The following is a 20678-nucleotide window of genomic DNA, read 5'->3' on the forward strand; positions in this document are numbered from 1 at the left end:
CAATCCTTGCATGTGAATTTTTTGATGAGGGACAGATTATCAAATATAAACTTAAAGGCATACATCAATGCACACACTCATCAGTGTAGATCAATGAGAGTGAGAACAGTACCTTCTTGAGCTGCTGCTCTTTGTAAAGGCGTACGGTTTTGGCAGGGTCCGATATCTCATTCTTGTAGTTCTCACAAATGTAGACTCGAGTCTGGTTCACCTCCACTGTGCCCTCCAGATAAGCCCTCCACACCCCGTACACGTTCCTGCAGCAGAAGAAGTGTCAGCCTGCAAAGCTTTTCCACATTCCCTACCAAGGCCACATTTGGGGAACAAGTCACACAGAACAATACATGTCGGGGTATTGGAGGAACATCACAATGGAGGAACAAATCTAAAATTATTAAAAAGGGGGAAAAAATTATACATACATTTTGCTTACTCAAAACTCCTCACTCAACTCTGTTCTTGATGCTTTAAAACATTTCTGTGTATTGTAGCTTATTGGGGCATCATGATACACTCTGATCATGATTTGATTCCATTCATGATACTGGGTTCACAATTCAATTTAATTTGATTCTCAGAATATTTTGAACAAAATTTGAATGAAGGCAAATTATGACTGAAACGCCTTTATTTCTGAATTGTAAACAATGCAAAACAATTAGCATTTTTGTCTGTATAAAACTAACTAAATAATTATGAACAAGGGTTTAATATTGTAAACAAAATGTACTATAGATTCACCATATCTTAAAAAAATCCATAAATTTGCCCAAAAATTTGATTGAACGATCAACTAAAGCAGCGTCTGAGGCATCATTTTACAATGGTGCTTGAAAGTTTGTGAACCCTGTAGAATTTTCTATATTTCTGCATAAATATGACCTAAAACATCATCAGATTTTCACACAAGTCCTAAAAGTAGATAAAGAGAACCCAGTTAAACAAATGAGACAAAAATATTATACTTGGTCATTTATTTATTGAGGAAAATGATCCAATATTATATATCTGTGAATGGCAAAAGTATGTGAACCTTTGCTTTCAGTATCTGGTGTGACCCCCTTGTGCAGCAATAACCAACTAAACGTTTCCGGTAACTGTTGATCAGTCCTGCACACTGGCTTGGAGAAATTTTAGCCCATTCCTCCGTACAGAACAGCTAAAACTCTGGGATGTTGGTGGGTTTCCTCACATGAACTGCTCGATTCAGGTCCTTCCACAACATTTTGATTGGATTAAGGTCAGGACTTTGACTTGGCCATTCCGAAACATTAACTTTATTCTTCTTTAACCATTCTTTGGTAGAACAACTTGTGTGCTTAGGGTCATTGTCTTGCTGCATGACCCACCTTCTCTTGAGATTCAGTTCATGGACAGATGTCCTGACATTTTCCTTTAGAATTCACTGGTATAATTCAGAATTCATTGCTCCATCAATAATGGCAAGCCGTCCTGGCCCAGATGCAGCAAAACAGGCCCAAACCATGATACTACCACCACCATATTTCACAGATGGGATAAGGTTCTTATGCTGGAATGCAGTCTTTTCCTTTCTCCAAACATAACGCTTCTCATTTAAACCAAAAAGTTATATTTTGGTCTCATCCGTCCACAAAACATTTCTCCAATAACCTTCTGGCTTGTCCTTGTGATCTTTAGCAAACTGCAGATGAGCAGCAATGTTCTTTTTAGAGGGCAGTGGCTTTCTTCTTGCAACCCTGCCATGCACACCATTGTTGTTCAGTGTTCTCCTGATGGTGGACTCATGAACATTAACATTAGCCAATGTGAGGGAGACCTTCAGTTGCTTAGAAGTTACCCTGGGGTCCTTTGTGACCTCGCCGACTATTACATGCCTTTCTCTTGGAGTGATCTTTTGGCCCTTTTCCACTACCCTTTTTCGTCTCACTTCAGCCCGACACGGCTCGCGTTTCGACTACCTTAGAGCAGCACGACTCAGCTCGCTTCAGCCTTACTTAGCACCCAAAACTCGCACGGTTTTGGAGTGGGGCTGAAGCGAGCTGAAGCGAGCCAAACCGAGCCGAGTGGGGCTAGGGGCGTGAGGAGACACTCCCCTGTGCACTGATTGGTGAGGAGGAGTGTCCTCACATGCCCACACACGCCCCACGAGCACGCTGGGATCTGTAAACACCGTAAACCCGGAAGAAGAATTACGAATTACGAGAATTTCTGAAGCCTTATGCGCCTCGCCTCATTTATACGCTCTTGCCAGTATCTGTTGGCGTTGTCGGTGACAACAAGCCACAGCACCAAGACCAGCAACACTAACGACTCCATGTCCTCCATGTTTATTGTTTACTATCCGGGTCGTGAGACTACCGCTTAAAAGGTCACTGATGTCACTGTTTGCGCCGCCTAACGACATCACGTGACGTCCACCCACTTTCGCTAACTCCACCCAATGTGTCCACCCACTTCCAGCCAGCACGGTTCAGCGCGGTTATAGTCGAAATGCAACTCCAACAGCCCCACTCAGCTCGACTCAGCACGGCACGGCTCAGCCCAACTCAGCCGCGTTGGTAGTGGAAAAGCGGCATTTGTTGGTCAACCACTCCTGGGGAAGGTAACAATGGTTTTGAATTTCCTCCATTTGTACACAGTCTGTCTGACTGTGGATTGGTAGATCCAAACTCTTTAGAGATGGTTTTGTAACCTTTTCCAGCCTGATGAGCATCAACAACGCTTTTTTTGAGGTCCTCAGAAATCTCCTTTGTTCGTGCCATGATACACTTCCACAAACATGTGTTGTGAAGGTCAGACTTTGATAGATCCCTGTTCTTTAAATAAAATAGGGTGCCCACTCACACCTGATTGTCATCCCATTGATTGAAAACACCTGACTCTAATTTCACCTTCAAATTAACTGCTAATTCTAGAGGTTCACATACTTTTGCCACTCACAGAGATATAATATTGGATCATTTTCCTCAATAAATAAATGACCAAGTATAATATTTTTGTCTCATTTGTTTAACTGGGTTCTCTGTATCTGATTTTAGGACTTGTATGAAAATCTGATGATGTTTTCGGTCATATTTATGCAGAAATATAGAAAATTTGAAAGGGTTCACAAACTTTCAAGCACCACTGTAACATCATTTTAAATTGGGCAGCTAAAATGCCTGATTTCCATGACCTCATTCTTGAGCACTGTAGATCACAGCGCTGTGGGGCTGTTGTCATTTGAAAGCTACTGAAGCACTTGTTTTAACTTATTTTTTTAAACAATTACTGATAATGGTGCAGGACATCCATGACAGGATGTGATCCATGTGACCAACATGCTTTCTATATATTTTAACACTAAGGGTTGCAGAGATTAAAGCCTTTCAAACAGTTCAACCAGTGCAACTGCATTCGATGCATAATTAATAGAATGCTGATTTCCAAGAATTGAATCGCACATTCCTGTGATTCACACGTAAATTTTTGCATCATGTGCATCGTTACACACCGATTTGCTTTCTGTGTAAATCAAGTTATTAGTTTAATTGGCAGCACTGATCTATTTTGGTTTAGCAAAGCTATGGCAAAGAGCTAGAACAAACCTACAGCTGTGATTAAATTAGAGGCTGGTTAGAAGTTAGAGGGAAATTTGGGCAAGTTTTTTGCTGAATATATAACTGAAGGCTATAAGCATCCTACTTGTAAGATACAAGTAGTGCAAAGCTAAAAAAAAATTTGCTGGTTGATATTTATATCTGGGGTGAAGGGGAAACTGTGTGCATTTAATTTGAATCACTTTATCATCACAGCATGTTTAGCTCTGCAAGAGAATGAGGATCGTGTGTGTAAAGTAATTCACCTGTAGTCATTTCTCTGGTCATCTGGTTTGATACCAGGCCAGTCTCTCTTCAGATACTGATTGGCCAGCTTCTGCAGCGCCTGCAATGACACCAAACACAAACGACAACAACAAAAGTGGCATTAATTGGCTGATCCATTCAGCTATTCAGACTGTCAGCGTGAATCCCATGCTTGGCAAGAGGAAATGCAGTGTGGCTGAGGGGCCATATGTGTGTTCTCATGACCCCGTCATTAAATGCCATTTACCATGAATCAAAGAGCTATCAAACACCAAAGAGCAGCAACATCAGCAGACAACAGCAATGTCAGAAGTGTGCATCATTAGACGCACACACTCCACCATACTGTGCCAGTTGATTCTGAATTCTGTGACATACGCTTGCAGTAAGGAGGGGGTATGTATGCGTGTTTCCATCTAGAAAAGTGAGAAGCACAATTACAGTACAGAACCCCTTCATCTATCTGACAAATGGCCAAACAAGGGAGGATTTCTGCTTCAAAATATTCAGTACAGATCCCCAGCCAGGGAGACACAGACAAAAAGTATGGAGTAAACAGCACTCACACTCACCTTGCACAAACTAGACACAGTTATGTCGTACTCACCTGCCACATTCCCAGCTCTGAAACAGCACCACAACCTCAAGTACTCATGATTATCATCTTTCAGCTGCTTCCATTAGGGGTCGCCACAGCAGATCTGTTCTTTTGGCAAAGGGTTTTTTCTTTCTTTCTATTTTTTTAAAACATCAGATGCCCTTCCTCATGCAACCCTCCCCCAATCTATCAAGGCTTAGTGCACTCCCCCACAGTGCACTAAGTATACACTGGTACAGTGGCTGGGTATTTTACCTAACCTGCATTTCTTTGAACTGTGGGGGGAACCGGAGCACCCGGAGGAAACCTATGGAGACACGGGGAGAACATGCAAACTCCACAGAGAAAGGGCCCTGTTGGCTATGAGGTTTGAACCCAGAATCTTCTTGCTGTGAGATGACACTGCATCACCATGCCACCCACCTCAAGTACTCATGATAGCAATGATTAATCATGACAACAACAACATTTAATTTATATAACGCCTTTCACCAATCCAAGGACAACACAATAAATCTGTGAATAGATGCTTAGTGCATTTATAGCATCAAATACATTTTACTTCGATTAAAGTCAAGTGCCAAACACCACAACGTAAATCCTTCCAGAAATACAGCGACAATCTTCAGTGCAGTCCTAGCTTTCAAATTTCAAGCATCATGTACAAATGCTGAAAATACATTTCTGTGAATTATCACCATGGGTAACTCAATGTAATGTGCAAATATCTGGACTGAGTATCAGATTAACATTAGTTTCAGGCTCAAATGCATCGTGGGCTGTGGGTAGACTGCCTGATATCTCTTGTACACATTTCTGGCCTCAAGCTTCAGAATCTTAAAGATCACAACCAGATTAGTGATCTGCACTTCTGTGTGTGCACCTCCATAGACTGAAGAACAAACTGAAACATTGTAACTCAAAGAAAGAGCTTCTTACAGCTAGATATTTAATGAAAACAAACAAACAAACAAACAAACAAACAAACAAACAACCACAGTTCATTCCAATATCTTTAAAAGTCAACCAGCAGGAATGGCTGAAGTGCCCTTGAGCAAGGCACCGAACCCCCAACTGCTCCCCAGGCTGCCCAGTGTGGGTATGTCAGGGCCTTGTTGTACGTCGCGTCTGCTAAATGTCTGTAATGTAATGTAAAAACAACTGGCCATTTGCAAGGTCAGTCAAATGGCCTGGGAAAGTAGGACCACATTCTTGGCCACAATCAAAGACAAGTACCAAGCCCTCTAGCGAAAGCAAGACTAGGTTAGCATAAACATGCAGTACCAAATGGATGTAGACCCAGCTTATTATTTTAAAGCAGGATATATTTTGTTTTTCAGATGTAGTATCTTAGTGGTGGCCAAAACACTAACGGACAGACACAAAGAGCTCTGAAACACCAAAGTTTAATATCAGAACCATTTAACATGCCCCCCCCCTTTTTTTTTTTTTTACAGATTTTTCCCCTCATTCAGCTTGCGCTGTTAGTCCCTCCCTCTCCTAGTGAGCTCATATTGCTATAGCACGCCATGTATGTGGTATGTGTCGGAATGTCTTGCTTGAACATACATAGAAATATCATACACACACACTCTCTCTCTCCCCCTATCCCTACTCCCTTTAGCCAAAAGAAAGAAGGCATTCTCCTTCAGCTGCATGTGATTCCAAGGTGTATGCAGGCAAGGATGGGTGGAAACGTTCTAAGATGGAGGGATGGAGAGAGAGACGGCTCTTTTCAGACCCTCTTGTCAGCTGAGCTTACGTCTTTTATTTTTCTTCCTCTCTCTGTGCAGCCTAAAATAAGTGTAGAATAGACAAGGTTCTTAACACACCCTTTAAGAGGCTCACACGAGAGAGAGAGAGAGAGAGAGAGAATAACAAAAAGAAAGCTGCACAATCAGCTAATGCTGGTGGTGATATGCTGATTAAATACCTGCATAAAACAGCAGGTGGATGGGTGTTCCTAATAAAGTGGCAGGTAAGTGTATTAACATAATTAGGTTGCTGGCTTTTGTGTATGCTGGAGAAGCATTGCTAGAGTGTTGCCAATCCCCCTCCCCCCCAATTACCACCACTTGAGGTTTGGGGTCTCTATGACCTTGCTTACACTTGGTTTTAAAATGCATTACAAATGGATAGCTGAGACACATCGTTGTTCACAGCTGTGTGTATCTTGTGTCTCCAAGGTGTCCAGCTGACCACTTGAGTTCTTATTTTCTAGCACTCCAACTGTACATCAGTGCTTTTCTCCATTTTTTGGAGCGTTGGCACGCTGTCACCAAAGCAACCACCACGTCCTGCATTGATGACACCTTCCCGTGACGTCAATGTCAGGGATGCATCAAGACGCATTTACGTTTTCACTACAAAAGTTATTCAAGATGGTCAAATGCGTCCCAGACAACCTTGGCAAGTGGTTTGAGTGATCGGATCACAATGTGTCTTGGTGGTTGTTTACACCTGCACTGCCCACTTATGATCCGATCACCCAAGACTCATTTTAAAACCAAGTGTAAACAGGGCCTATATAACATGAACAGCTGTATTTCTTTTGTCTTACTGATTTCAAGATGGAGAAAGAAACAGACGCTACTGATAAAAAGGCTGCTGCAATGCAAGTGATAATAAGAACCAATTGTAACAAATGGAAGATTTTTAATAAATTAAAAATTGTTAGCTTTGGAAAACACTTTGGGATGTTTTTGGCTGTTATTGGAAAATTATTTTCAGGGTCATTCCACATTTTGATTTATTTCCTATAATGTCATGCTTGTACATTATGCCTTATACATTAAATAAAGCATCCGTGACCATATCGGATTGTCTGCTCTCATATGTGCCACTCTTGATCATGGTGTCGATCATTAGCTCTGTGCATTCTTGCAGGAATATATTTGTGGAAATGAAATGGTCTACTCATTCTCAGAAATAATTTTTAAGACCATTGTGAAAGAAATACTCAGAGCAAAAGAGCTACTTGCTTTAATATGGTTTGTCCACTGGGATGCTTTCATTAGCAACCACAGTCATGGCATGCACAGTCTTTTAATTAGGGTAAAACTACTTGGGAATCAATTGTCATATCAGTCATTTTCAACACCCTAAACCTAACTTGCTTGTTCTCCACACTGCTTATAAAGAGACTGCATCTTTTTAACAGCTCTCTGTGTGACCATTTCCACCATTTTCACACTGATTTTTATGGTGCAATACAAGCCTCATACAGAGCATATTTGATGGAGTTTTCATCTACAAAAGGATATTGAGTGCGTTGAGTGCATCAATCACATTTTATGCTGTGCCTAAGTACAGTAGCAACTGTACTACTGTATTTTTATTATTTATTTATTTATTATTATTTACTGTTAATTAGAGCAGTGGGCATATGCCATCCTTGACTTCCATGCAATGGAGTGTCGCTTTCCCTCTACTAGCCTGGGGTGGTGCCTTGAGCAAGCACTTGCAACTCCTCGTTTCTCCTGGTCAGGGTTACAACCGAAGACTGGACTCGGCAGACTGCACAGAGATCACCACCTGGTGGTTCAACGGGCAGGAAGGCGGACCCAGCAAAGCATTTGTGGAGTGTGATCAGGGCACAGTGCAACATGTAGAACACTGTTGACCATCCACTGCATCCCGACCTAGCTCCAGTCATCCTGATTCTGTCTTGCTCCTGGACCCAGTTAGGTCAGGATGAGAGAGTGAGACTGATGGCTGCACAACTCTCCCTCACTTGAATCTAAGTCACATGCAAGTCATGACTTCAAAATTCAAGTCCTGTGGTGATGGGCAAGTGGTGAAGCAGGAGGTGTGGAAACACTGGAAGCTGTAGTCACGAACCTGAGCCCAGGGCATAGGGTTGCTCTGTGCTGGAACGAAGCAGCAGCGGAGTTTGGCAGCCCCCTGGGTGTCTGTTTCGGCTTCGCTCTGCTCACCTCCATGGAAGAAGGGGCTAGAAAAGGTGCCTCAAACATAGCCTGCTTCACCTCATCCTGGTCAGCACACCGCAGCTGGCAGGGATCCCACTCAGCAGTCAAAATACAACAAAAAGATAGTGAAGGGACTCAACCTTAGCATGTGGAACGTCAACATGTGGGTGTACCTTCAAAGCCTGGATTGGCCTCATCAGTCACCTCCGGACCAACAACCACCAGCCACCAAATTGAAGTCATGGTCATCTTCGACCACGAAGGACGAATATCATTACAGTACTAATCAAAAGTTTGGACACACTTTCTAATTCAATGGTTTTCTTTATTTTTATTAATTAAAAGACATTTCATGTCTTAAAGTAATGATGGATGTCAATTCTCTTTACTTAGTTTGAGCGGTTCTTGACATAATATGGATTACTACACTTATCAAATAGAGCTATTTACTGTATTTTTATTATTTACTATTCACTGTTTGATCTCAAACACACCAAGAATGCAAAAAATTGCACTAATTAACTTTTGACAAGGCACATGTGTTAATTGAAAAGCAATCTAGGTGATTACCTCATGAAGCAAATAGTGTACAAAGCATCATAAAGGTAAACAGTGGCTACTTTGAAGAATCTAAAATATGAAACCTATTTAGTTTTTTTTAAACACGCTTTTGTTCACCACATAATTCCATATGTTCTCAGTTTTGTCTTCAGTATTGTTCTACAATGTAGTAAACACAAAATACAGAACAACCTATGAATGAGTAGGGGTGTCCAAACTTTTGACTGGTACTGTATGTTTTACGTTAGACTTACTGAAAGTCTGGAGCTGGAGAGCCTAGCTATTTGCACACAGAGAGAGAGAGCGAGAAAAGCCATGGCTCAATAAACACCTGTCTTGAGGGGGAGGGAGCTGAAGGGGTTGGGTTGTTATAGCAACTGGAGCCAGTTTCCTCTTCCTGTGTGGTCCAGAGAAGCTGAAACACTGAAATCCACAAGCACGAGCATGCACAGTTGTCTAGAAACAAGAAGACACAATGTGGAACGACAGATGCAGAAGTTACAAAGCAAAATGAAGGAATGTTTACTGACATATACCTGCATACTGATGCTTTACATGGTTTATGTGAGCCTTCCTGATTGACATTATGTACAATGAAAGCTCACTAAAGCTATTTTTACAACAAAAACCTGTTGTACAATGTTTTGCAAATGCTGCAGCTTTGTGGTCGAACCAATAATTTGGTGCATCTGTCTGTTCTACTGTTGAACATCCTCTTTCTCTATAAAAGCAGGAACATAAAGGTCTGAACTACAAAATTAAGATGGGGAATAAAAACAAAAACTAGTGCCTGGATAGTTAGAGTTCTAACAATAGAAATAAGGTAAGTTATGCAAGAGACTAACCTGATGGCGAAAATAAATATTGCACATGGTGTTGGGAAAAACAATATTGCATATGACAACTCAGTATATTGCACGATATTGGTATTATTGTTTGACTGACTGATCAGCTGTCTATCCTGCAGAGGGGGGAGGAGTTATACAGTTTGATGGTCACTGGTAGGAAAGACGTCCTGTGGTATTCTGTGTTGCTCCTCGGTGGCCTCAGTCTCCTATTGAAGATGCTCTGAGGTGACACCACTGTGTCATGCAGGGGGTGGGAGGGATTGCCCATAATGATGAGAAGTTTCTTCAGCATCCTCCCCTCTGACACCTCCAACAACAACTCCAGTTTCACTCCGAGGACAGACCCAGGTTTCCTGATTAGCTTGTTGAATCTGATGGCATCAGCTGCCTTCACCCTGCTGCCCCAGCAGACCACAGCATAGAAAATGATGTTGGTCACCATACAGTGATAAAATATCTGCAGCATGGTTCTGCAGACAGTGAAAGATCCAAGTCTCCTGAGGAAAAACAGGCAGCTCTGACCTTTCTTGTATAGGGCATCTGTGTTTTTTGTCCAGCTTACTGTCTATATGGACACCTGTATTCCTCCACACTGTCCACCTCCATTCCCTCAATGGTGACTGGGCTCAGACTGGTCCTTTGCTTCCTAAAGTCCAACACCAACTCCTTAGTTTTTGCAACATTGAGTTGCAGGTGGTTTAGTCTGCACCACTCCATAAATCTGTCCACCACATTCCTATCCTCAGCCTCCTGTCCCCTGCTGATACAGCCCACAGTGACAGATATATAAGAAGTCCACGATAATTGTTTATTAATAATAATAATAATAATAATAAACCCGGCGGCATGGTGGTGTAGTGGTTAGTGCTGTCGCCTCACAGCAAGAAGGTCCGGGTTCGAGCCCCGTGGCCAGCGAGGGCCTTTCTGTGCAGAGTTTGCATGTTCTCCCCGTGTCTGTGTGGGTTTCCTCCAGGTACTCCGGTTTCCCCCACAGTCCAAAGACATGCAGGTTAGGTTAACTGGTGACTCTAAATTGACCGTAGGTGTGAATGTGAGTGTGAATGGTTGTCTGTGTCTATGTGTCAGCCCTGTGATGACCTGGCGACTTGTCCAGGGTGTACCCCGCCTTTCAGTCAGCTGGGATAGGCTCCAGCTTGCCTGCAACCCTGTAGAACAGGATAAAGCAGCTAAAGATAATGAGATGAGATGAATAATAAACCCACAAAAACTAACAAAGCCCTCAAATTCTGAAGCCAGATGAATTTGCTGACATATCGTCCACTTTGCTAGATTCAAATTTAACCCACTTTAAACTGAAAGGGGATAAATTCAGGTAAGGTAGACAGCATGGTCATTAATTATTCATCCTTTATATTGCATACCGGGCTCACAAAAATCAATGCCAACCTTGTTAGTAAGAATGGCTGCCAGAGGACTCTCTGAAGAATGTCATAGCTTATGTGAGGGGTATTATATACAGCAACAAAATAATAATAATAATAATAATAATAATAATAATAATAATAATAATAATTTACAAAAATGGAAAGGAGGGGAAAGGGAAAAAAAAAAAACGGGCTCAGCGAGTGGGCCAATGAACACCAGGAGAATGCAGCCAGCAATGCAAGTCATCACTTTTACAAGCCACAAATTATACGAGGAAGTAGTAACTATGACAACAAATCAGCTGGACAATTTCAAGAAATGTGTATACAAGACTGAAAAGTTTGTGCTATGTGAGGCATTTTGCTGGGATGGTTTGACTCGCCTTATGTGAGATCAGACTACTTGATATTTTTGTCTTTTTCACGATAGTCACCATGTCAGCTTAGACACTCATCGTGCCATACATTTGTGCCATGTCTTGGTCGGGAAACTGACACCAATCATGCAACAATCGTGTTGTCAGGGAGGAGGGTCAAGAAACTGTCAATCATGGCTATCAAGGAACACGTTGTAGAAGTTGTCAAATTAGGCGACAGGCTAGTCTTTTCATCAGGGTATCATGGGGCATCACAGACGCCACAGTGCTGTTCTTCGATTATGTCACACTACAAGGCCCATTTGTCATTCCAGAAGTTCATATTCAGGCTCTACCCTGGAAATTTGTTGGCCATGAAAAAATCTAATCAAAATTGTGCTGAATTTGTGTAGTCTGATCCTGGCATTAGATGGAATGATAGGCTGACCTCCGTTCATAGTACAGGGCCCTTGTTGTTATTTATAGAAACGATTAATCCTAGTGGTTAACCGGAAAAGGCTAAACGTCCCTATTAAGGAGTATACATGTTACTCATATACCAAGACGCAACAGGAAATTGCATCTAACACACCCCACTGCAGGATTCTGCAAACTGAGCAAGTTCCTGTTTTGTGAGAAAGAAGTTGGCAGGAAATCCGCCTTAAGCCCTATTCGCACGGGATAAGTATTACCTATGGACCTCTGGTAATTCGCAATTACCCCCACACCTCTGTGTTATTGTGTGGCGCATTTGGACGGGATAAGCAAAAGTCTGTAATTCACTGAATTACTGTAGATTGTGAGTGCCACCCTCTTCTCAACAGGTATTGGTGCCAGCATGTTGGTGGTTTGGGGCTTAATGTGTGGGCGCAGGTGGTCACACAGCTTCTCAAAGGCCTCTTTGGGCATTCGGAAGTTTTGGTACCAGTCTTTCTCCCGAAAGTTCTCCAGCACCTCCACTTCCCAGAAGGACAGGCCTCTCTCCCTGGGTCTTCTATCAGGGTACCAGATATCAGCTATAAACAAGGTTGGGTAGGTGGTTAGAATAAAGGCGCGTTTGGCAACAATCAATACAGTTGTAGCATGTTGGAAGTGCCAACATATTACTGTAGTACATTAATGGTGCATTAATAAGGTAGGATGAAAACACAGTAGGCATAAGAATAGCACTGTATCCAAATTAAGAGAGGGGAAACGCATATGATAGGGATGCAGTATGTTTGCTCCTCGCTCTCAAAATGAGAAGGCGGGGTCACTGCAAATGAAAACAGTCTCGAGATGACAATGTAAGTGAACAGGCAGTTTATGGCGCTCTTTACACATAGCCGGGTATTTTGCTAAACGAACACTTGTCTTCCCTCCGTTAACCAAAATATCTATTGCTGTGTCATGGGGGTTAGCGTGGCTCCTTACCATATGCTGCCACACAAGCCATCCAGTTGAAGATTCTTCGTGCTTTCTTCTTGGAGCTCTTCTTGGAGCTGTTTCTGCTTATCTGGTTCAAATACGGGATAGGCCTACTACTACTTGCCCCTGAAATGCTGTTTATCAAAATTTCGCCCGTATCCTCCATTATTCACTCCAGAAAAGTACAAGAGACGCGCGTTTAATAATTACAAACACAGACATGCGCATTCACACGGGACTTGTATTACCACTGGATGTCTGTGTTTTGCCGAAACACAGTAGGTAATTCGCGGCGGAATTATTACTTGGCAAATTACGGACATGGCGCATTCGCACGGGACTAAGAACTCAGACATTCTCTGTAATTATTCCGAATTACCAGAGGTCCACAGGTAATACTTATCTTGACGAGTGACAGAATGCAAGTGATGAAACAAAAATGGAGAGGAGATTGGGAAATGCACTGCACTTTCATAATTTCTAATGTCTCCCACTTATAAACAGCAATATATGGATCTGGTATTTACACACAAAAACACTTTCTATGTTTCTCAGTGCTATGTTAGCTTTCTTTAATCTTTGGGCTTTTTGCTTTACTGGGGACAATTGAGAAAAACTAAACTCAGCTCAGTGAAGGACATGTAACATCTGAAAAGCAACGGCAAGGAAAGTCAAAGAGGGAAACAAATGTCATAATAGAATGCTTAATAGGTTCAAGAATTCCCTATATGCAACTGCATAATATATGCTTTTTATCGAAAGACTATAGAAAGGCTATTGTAGGTGTTTGTACATTCAGATTAATTTTAGTTTTGCATTACTTAGCCATTCAATCAGACCTGCTGCAAACAAATGAATGTTACTGGCCAAAAATGTCATATTTTATCCTTTAAGGTCTCAAGTATTATGTAGGGAATAAAATATAACAGGGTGTGCTGTTACAAAAATATATGCTCACCGGCCATTTTATTAGGTACACTCATACACCTGCAGTTTTAAGCAGTTATCTAATCAGCCAATCCCTTGACAGCAGCACAATGCATAAAATCATGCAGATACAAATCAAGAGCTTCAGTTAATGCTCACTTCAAACAGCAGAATGGGAAAAATTGTGATCTCTGTGACTTTCACTGTGGCATGGGTGATGGTACCAGATGGACTGGTTTGAGTATTTCAGAAACTGCTTACCTCTTGGGGTTTTCACACACACACACAACAGTCTCTAGAGTTTACACAGAATAGTGCTAAAAACAAAAAAACATTGAGTGAGCGACAGTTCTGTGGGTGGAAATGTCTTGTTGACAAGAGAAGTCAGAGGAAAACGGCCAGATTGGTTCGAGCTGCCAGGAAGGACATGGCGACTCATACAATCACTCTTCTTTTTAGTTTTTCAATCAATCATTCTTTAGCGCCTATGGTTACGATGACCTGGATGACTGAGAACCTTCACAGACATATGGCCAGATTGGTTTGAGCTGCCAGGAAGGATATAGTAACTCATAGCAACTCTTTACAACCGTGGTGAGCAGAAAAGCATCTCAGTATGCAACAGCAGAAGACCACATTGGGTTCCACTCTTGCCAGCCAAGAACAGGAATCTTAGAATCAAGAACAAGTTCCTATTAATGTTGCCGGTGAGTGTATTCATACAGTGTAATGTGATTGAAACTCCAAAATTTATAACGGCATGTCACTATTTTACTCCTCTTTATCAGGGATGAGAATGAAAAATATTTAAAAAGTCTGAAAAAAGACGGGGGTTTGGGGGTTGCAGGCACCCAGCGGGGCCCAGGGGCAGAGCCATGGTGGGGGCCCAGGGGGCGTGAGCTAATGATTTTTGGCTATTTTTTAACCCCAAAACCATTAATTTTATCAGCAAAAAGTTGCAATTTATTTGGAAATAAATTCCCCTTCTTGGTGGACTACCAGGTGAAAATGATTAATATCAAGATGATTAATTAACAAGAGGCTTGTTTTTAATCAATTCACATTTGATGATTTCAAAAAATCAATGCACCTTTTAATATAAATGAGCTCTACAGTATTATATTTCTGCATTTTTGCTATTCACGTCTTTGAATACTCTAATCCTTTAAAATGAAGTGCAAACCAGAAAAAAGTTCTATCATATAATTCTCTTAAGCTTTCTTCTGATGTTATCATGGTAGCAGGAGGTCTTGCATATTAAGCAGGCAACATTCAACATCACTTATTCACTTCCCTTTCAACTGTTGTGTGTACTAACTAGGTTTTATCTGGACAGGATGTTGTGTAATGCAATACATATACCATATGGTCAATTTGAAGATCAAGCTGGTGATTTTGAATTAAAGAACAGGCATGTACAATTGGCATTACATATTGGAAAAATTTTTTTAAATCAAAAACTATAAGTTCACAGTCCCCCCAGGATTTCGCGGGCCTTTTTTGTGATTGTTGCGGGCTAAAATGTCTGATGTTGCGGGGGGTTTTCCAAAAATTTGCGATGAAAGTTGCGGTGTTTTTTAGGTTTTTGTTGCGATTACATTGCGGGAGGAAGTGAAAGTTGCGAGAAATTGTTGCGATTTTCTCTTTTTGTGATTAAAATTGAGTGATATGTTAAATATTAAGTTATTACTGAAAAACTATTGATTAAAAAAAACAAAGACACTGAGAAATGGTCCTATAAACAACTTTACCAATATAAAAGATTACCAGGACTACAAAAATGCAGAAAAATAGGCTTTACTTATCCAAATGGTTCAAAAGTTAAAGTGCATAGAACCTCACGGCACAACATGAAGTTACCTTAAAATATAATATAAATGCCTCAGCTTTCATGTAAGAAAAAAAAACTATTAATACTAGTACTGTGTGCAGCCAGTCTCTCCTGAAGACTAAATTAAACAATAATTATAAACTAATACAATAAATGGCTCAGGCTTCATAGAAGAAAAAAAAAACAATTTGAACAGAACCTCACAGTATGATGCTGAAGCTGCCTAAACAATGGAAAATAAAATACCATTTTGGCAAAAATGTTGGCATCCATTAATTTCTTGTATTAAGTAAAAAAATAATGTAAAGTGCACACAGTCCTTCACTGTAAACATAACACACTTTCAGTAACAGAATTTAAGCCTACATAAACACTGACTCGCACATGCAGTGTTGCCAGATACTGCTGACGTTTTCCAGCCCAATCTGGCAACACTGCACACACTGCTTCTCTTGAAGGTCTACACGGAAGTAAGGCGGAAGGTAGTTTGTCGATGTCACCAATGATTGGTCAAATTTGCGGGAAAGTTGCGGTGATTGGATATAATTGCAACACCACCCTGAATTCGCGGGGATTGGTTAAATTTGCAAATCGCAACATCGCGAAATCCTAGAGGGTCTGAGTTCATCTCGGCCTAAAAAATTTGGGCAGACGCTCCCGCGCGGCACATACCAGCAACCCCCCCCCCATGAAATGGGCAATAAGTAGGAGAGTTATACGCGGTATCATACCTAAAATTTTATCAGAAATATAGATACGATACTGTGATTCTCCCCAACATGCTACATTAGATAAGCTAACCCCATTTATAAAATATACACACTTATATATGACGTGTATTTGAGATATATATGTGATATATATGATGTATATTCATACATTGTTACTTTACGGAAATCTTCAATAAGTTTGGTCTTTTCATGACAGCCTGTTGTAGACCTAAATAATGCACATGAAATGACACTACTCACCTCACCATGTCTTTTACAATCATTTAAGCCACCATGGGCAATGCTGAAACCACTGTTGCAAACAGTACATCGCGCGAAACTGTCATTATTTTTTACCCTTATTAGACAGAGATATTCTTTTGTGTAATCTGAGGTGAAGTGGGTTTTGTACTTTCGTTTTTTGGGGCGCGTGCTCTCTCTCTCTGCCATAACGATCCTGTAGGCTGCACTGACTCAACTGAAAACTTCGGTCCTCGAGAAAAGAGATAAAAGTCCGCCCACACTGAAAGCTGATTGGCTTATTTTGCTGAGTAACCCAATCAGGATGCTCTTTGTCTAGCATGTGCTACATGAACAGGCACACACGCAGTCTCTCTTGTGCTCCCTCGCGCACTCCGTCGCATGCGCACATTCTAAGATGCGCGATGCAGACATTAATGTTTCGCGTGCACGCTCGTGCTCGCTTGCTTTAGATTCCGGGAGATATTCTCCAATTTGCGGGCATCAGGGAGCCACTATCAATATGCAGGAGACTCCCGGAACTTCCGGGAGACTTGGGATGTCTGCGTTATAAGGTGACCACAGATCGTTAACCATACCCCCCCCCCGAAAATTTCTCAATGGATTTACATCGATCTCAAAAACGATCATTTTGGTCTGAAAAAGTCGGAAATCCGCCGATCGGCGGAAAATTCTCATCCCTGCTTTATACAACAGCAGCAATTTGCCAACAATTGCAATTTTTAGCGGAGCTCCATACTTAAGAGAATTTCGTAATGCATCGACCTGATCTTTGATGGCTTTTGACCATACGACATCCGTACAAATGACGAATGTGTACCACTACAGGGAACTTGATCATTAAGGCAAGGCAACATATCTCAAAACACTTGACCACCGGACAACGAAATTTGTGTCTTTATTTTCACAAGATTGATGGGTTTTTATCCAGTGCTTATTTTTAATTTGCTTTTTTATAAATAACATTATTAAAAGTTATTTAAAAAAAACTTTACAAATACATTTTACACTCATTGGGAGCTCTGTTTTTACACAGTGTCCAAGTCTCTATATTACTTAAGGAATAAAGAACACAGTTTGCTTTTTAATGGTTTATAGTTGTATCCAATGTCATGGAGTGTCTGCAAGACATGTTCCTTTAAATCAATGATGTTATAGCAGATATAAACAATCGGTTACTCCCCAGTGCCTGTTGTAAAAAAAAACAAAACAAACAAAAAACCAACAACCTAGAGCTCATTACTGAAAAAAAAAAAGAAATTGCAAAGTTATCAGTCCTGAAAATTCTTCCAGGGAGGAAAACTTACTGAACATTACAAAGCACTGACAGAGAAATGTCTCCTTATAGAAAACCTCGCCTCATCAACAAATACATGCCTTTGTTAAATAATATGCTATTTAAATTCATAAATTAATTATTTGCCTTAGGTTATGTATAGGGTCCATCATGCAAGTCCTTCTGAAAGAGTTGTTATTGCTATAGAAATAATAACATTAGAAAGGACACATTACGTATAAACCTGTCATGCGAGTTAAAACTGGCACTACTGTCTGAGCCGTACAGTTATAGAAAATTAAAATCAACACCTCCTGACCAATCAGACTCGGGAACTCAATAAACAGTGCTGTGGTATAAAATCTGCTAATAATTTGGCAGATACTTTTATCTAAGAGGAAAACAAACCAAGCATGAAGCTGACTGGTTATGCATTTAATGGACTTGCTAAAGGTTCCAAGAGTGGCTATTGGACAGTTCTGAGATTTCAGGTGTAAAGACACACTGAAAGGATGCAAGGACTGAAAAACCGATGCCAAATGCATCACTCCTTGCTCACTGCAACACTACTTTAAAACAATGTCATTTATTGATTATCTGTTGCCCAGCTGTATAACCTGTCACTGGTGAGAACAAATCTGTCTGTATATGACAAAGTGTAATTACAAACTGAATTAACAGTTGTCAAGCCATTATTGAATGTGCACACTGAATACTTGGATGCTCCCAGCCTTTACAACACTGTCCTCCATCCATGGTGTTCTGCGATGGATTGGTGTCACGTCCAGGGAGTATTTTAGTTTTAAAACCAGTTTTTCCAGGATAGACTCTGGATGTATCACAACCCTGATGAGGATGCTGCTTGAATGGTACTGATGAATGAATGAATCAATATTATTGGGGCTGGAGAATTTATTCCATTGGTTTTGTCACACACTATAATGACAATCTCTTTATAAATTCAGTGACTGTCTCTGTGATGGTCGTTTCAGGTTGACAAAGGTGGCTTATTTTATTCCTCTTTCAAACCACCGGTCTTGAAATGATTCCTAAGAGTACTAAATACATTCTTAAATGTATTCTTCAATGCCACTGGGCTAAATGATTTAGGACCGAGTAGCCAAGGAGGCTGTAGGTGCTAAAGAAGGCAACTGGACTTGCTTGAAATCCTTGAAGACATTTCACCTCTCATCCGAAAGGATTCTTGTTCTGTCTAACTAGTGGGGAGTTCCAGGTATTTATCCTCTAGTGGACCAAAAGCAACCCTAATGACAGTTGTTGAGGTCACATGGGTCGTTGACCCACTCAGTCATCCTGTAGATTGTTACGGTCACTGGAGGCCAGGTGTGAATGGTATTAGCAGCATAGAGGATCGTTAGGGTGATCTGTGGGTCATTGGCTCTCTCTGCCATCATGCGAGTCATTGAAGCCAGCTGAGTCTTGGCCTATGTTTACATTAGACCGTATCAGCGGATCATCAGATTAACGTTTTTAAAACGATTAGTGTGCACACAGCAACACCAATACACGATTTGCGTGCACATAGCAACGCCAATACACGGATACGCTCGGCTCCGCAGGCATCCTGCGCTCCAAATCACTCCGCCCTGAACAGCGAGTGCCCTCTGGAGGGTGCGCACTCCGGCCCTGCGCAGCTCACACAGCGCGCGAGTGAAGTGCACAAGCCACGATTCGGGACTGAGCCGCTGTGTGTGAGATCCCAGCGCATATCACTTACTACTTGCAAGTGGAAGGATGGCAAGCCTAAAGACAATCATAACTACACAATGGGCAGTATTTGCATCAGTATTTGCAGTATTTTTATACTTTTATACTCTTTAATGAAAGGTGATACAAGGCGGAAGTCCGCGCCGTTTTTCAGCAGTCGCGTCACATGACCAACACCAGCGAATCAGGAAGGTGGATGTCACAGTGACGTTGTCCAATGAGACGCCAGCTAGAGCTCAGCACAGCGTATCCGCGTATTCTGAATGTTTACACAGCACCGGAGCTGACACAATCTGGATTGAATACGTGGACGCTGGCGGATTCCCGTTTCCCGGCGTTTCCAGGCGGTTTAATGTAAACGGACAGTGCATCCGCGAAGAAAACGAGACAGATACGGTCTAATGTAAACGTAGCCTTGGTGTGGATGTGTATTCAGTTTTCTGGGAAGTGTGCCAAGGACTGCATTGTAGGTGGCTGATAAGTGGTGTCTCAGACCACCTCCTCTGTTTGGTGATGGTCATTCCAGGTTGACAAAGATGGCTTCCTTTATTCCTCTTTCAAACCACCGGTCTTCTCTGGCTAAAATGCGTACATTGCAGTCCTGAAACAAGTGTCCTTTGTTACTGAGATGAAGACAGACTGCAGAGTCCTGGCCTGAGGAACTGGCTCTCCTGTCCTGAGCCATGTGCTTGTGAAATGGCTGTTTTGTTTCCCTAATGTAGAAGTCTGTGCATTCCTCACTGCACTGAATTGTGTACACTACGTTGTCCTGTTTGTTTGTGGGTATTCTGTCCTTAGGGTGGACCAATTTCTGCCTCAGAGTGTTACTGGATCTGAAGTGTACAGGGATGTTGTGTTTGTAAAAGATCCTCCTGAGTTTCTCAGTTCAGAAATGTAGGGAATGACAATGTTCTTGCATTTGTTGCTGTTTTCTTCCCTGTCCAAGGAGGCTGGTTGGGTGGCATGGTGGTGCAGTGGTTAGCACTGTTGGGTGCTCCAGTTTCCTCCCACAGTTCAAAGATATGCAAGATTAG

The 20678-nt window shown here is 41.6% G+C and overlaps 1 protein-coding gene across 2 annotated transcripts in view; it reads right to left on the minus strand.

Moving 5' to 3' along the window:
- LOC132887821 (F-BAR and double SH3 domains protein 2) overlaps positions 1-20678 on the minus strand; it is a 384178-nt gene that overhangs the window by 126674 nt on the left and 236826 nt on the right. For both annotated transcript variants that reach the window (XM_060923484.1, XM_060923483.1), the window contains exons 4-5: positions 3827-3906; positions 113-257 (exon numbers count right to left, since the gene is read on the minus strand). In XM_060923484.1, coding sequence (XP_060779467.1) covers positions 113-257; positions 3827-3906 — 225 coding nt within the window. The remainder of the gene's footprint in view (positions 1-112; positions 258-3826; positions 3907-20678) is intronic.

Source organism: Neoarius graeffei, chromosome 6 (assembly GCF_027579695.1).
Source record: "Neoarius graeffei isolate fNeoGra1 chromosome 6, fNeoGra1.pri, whole genome shotgun sequence".
Classification (NCBI taxonomy): domain Eukaryota; kingdom Metazoa; phylum Chordata; class Actinopteri; order Siluriformes; family Ariidae; genus Neoarius; species Neoarius graeffei.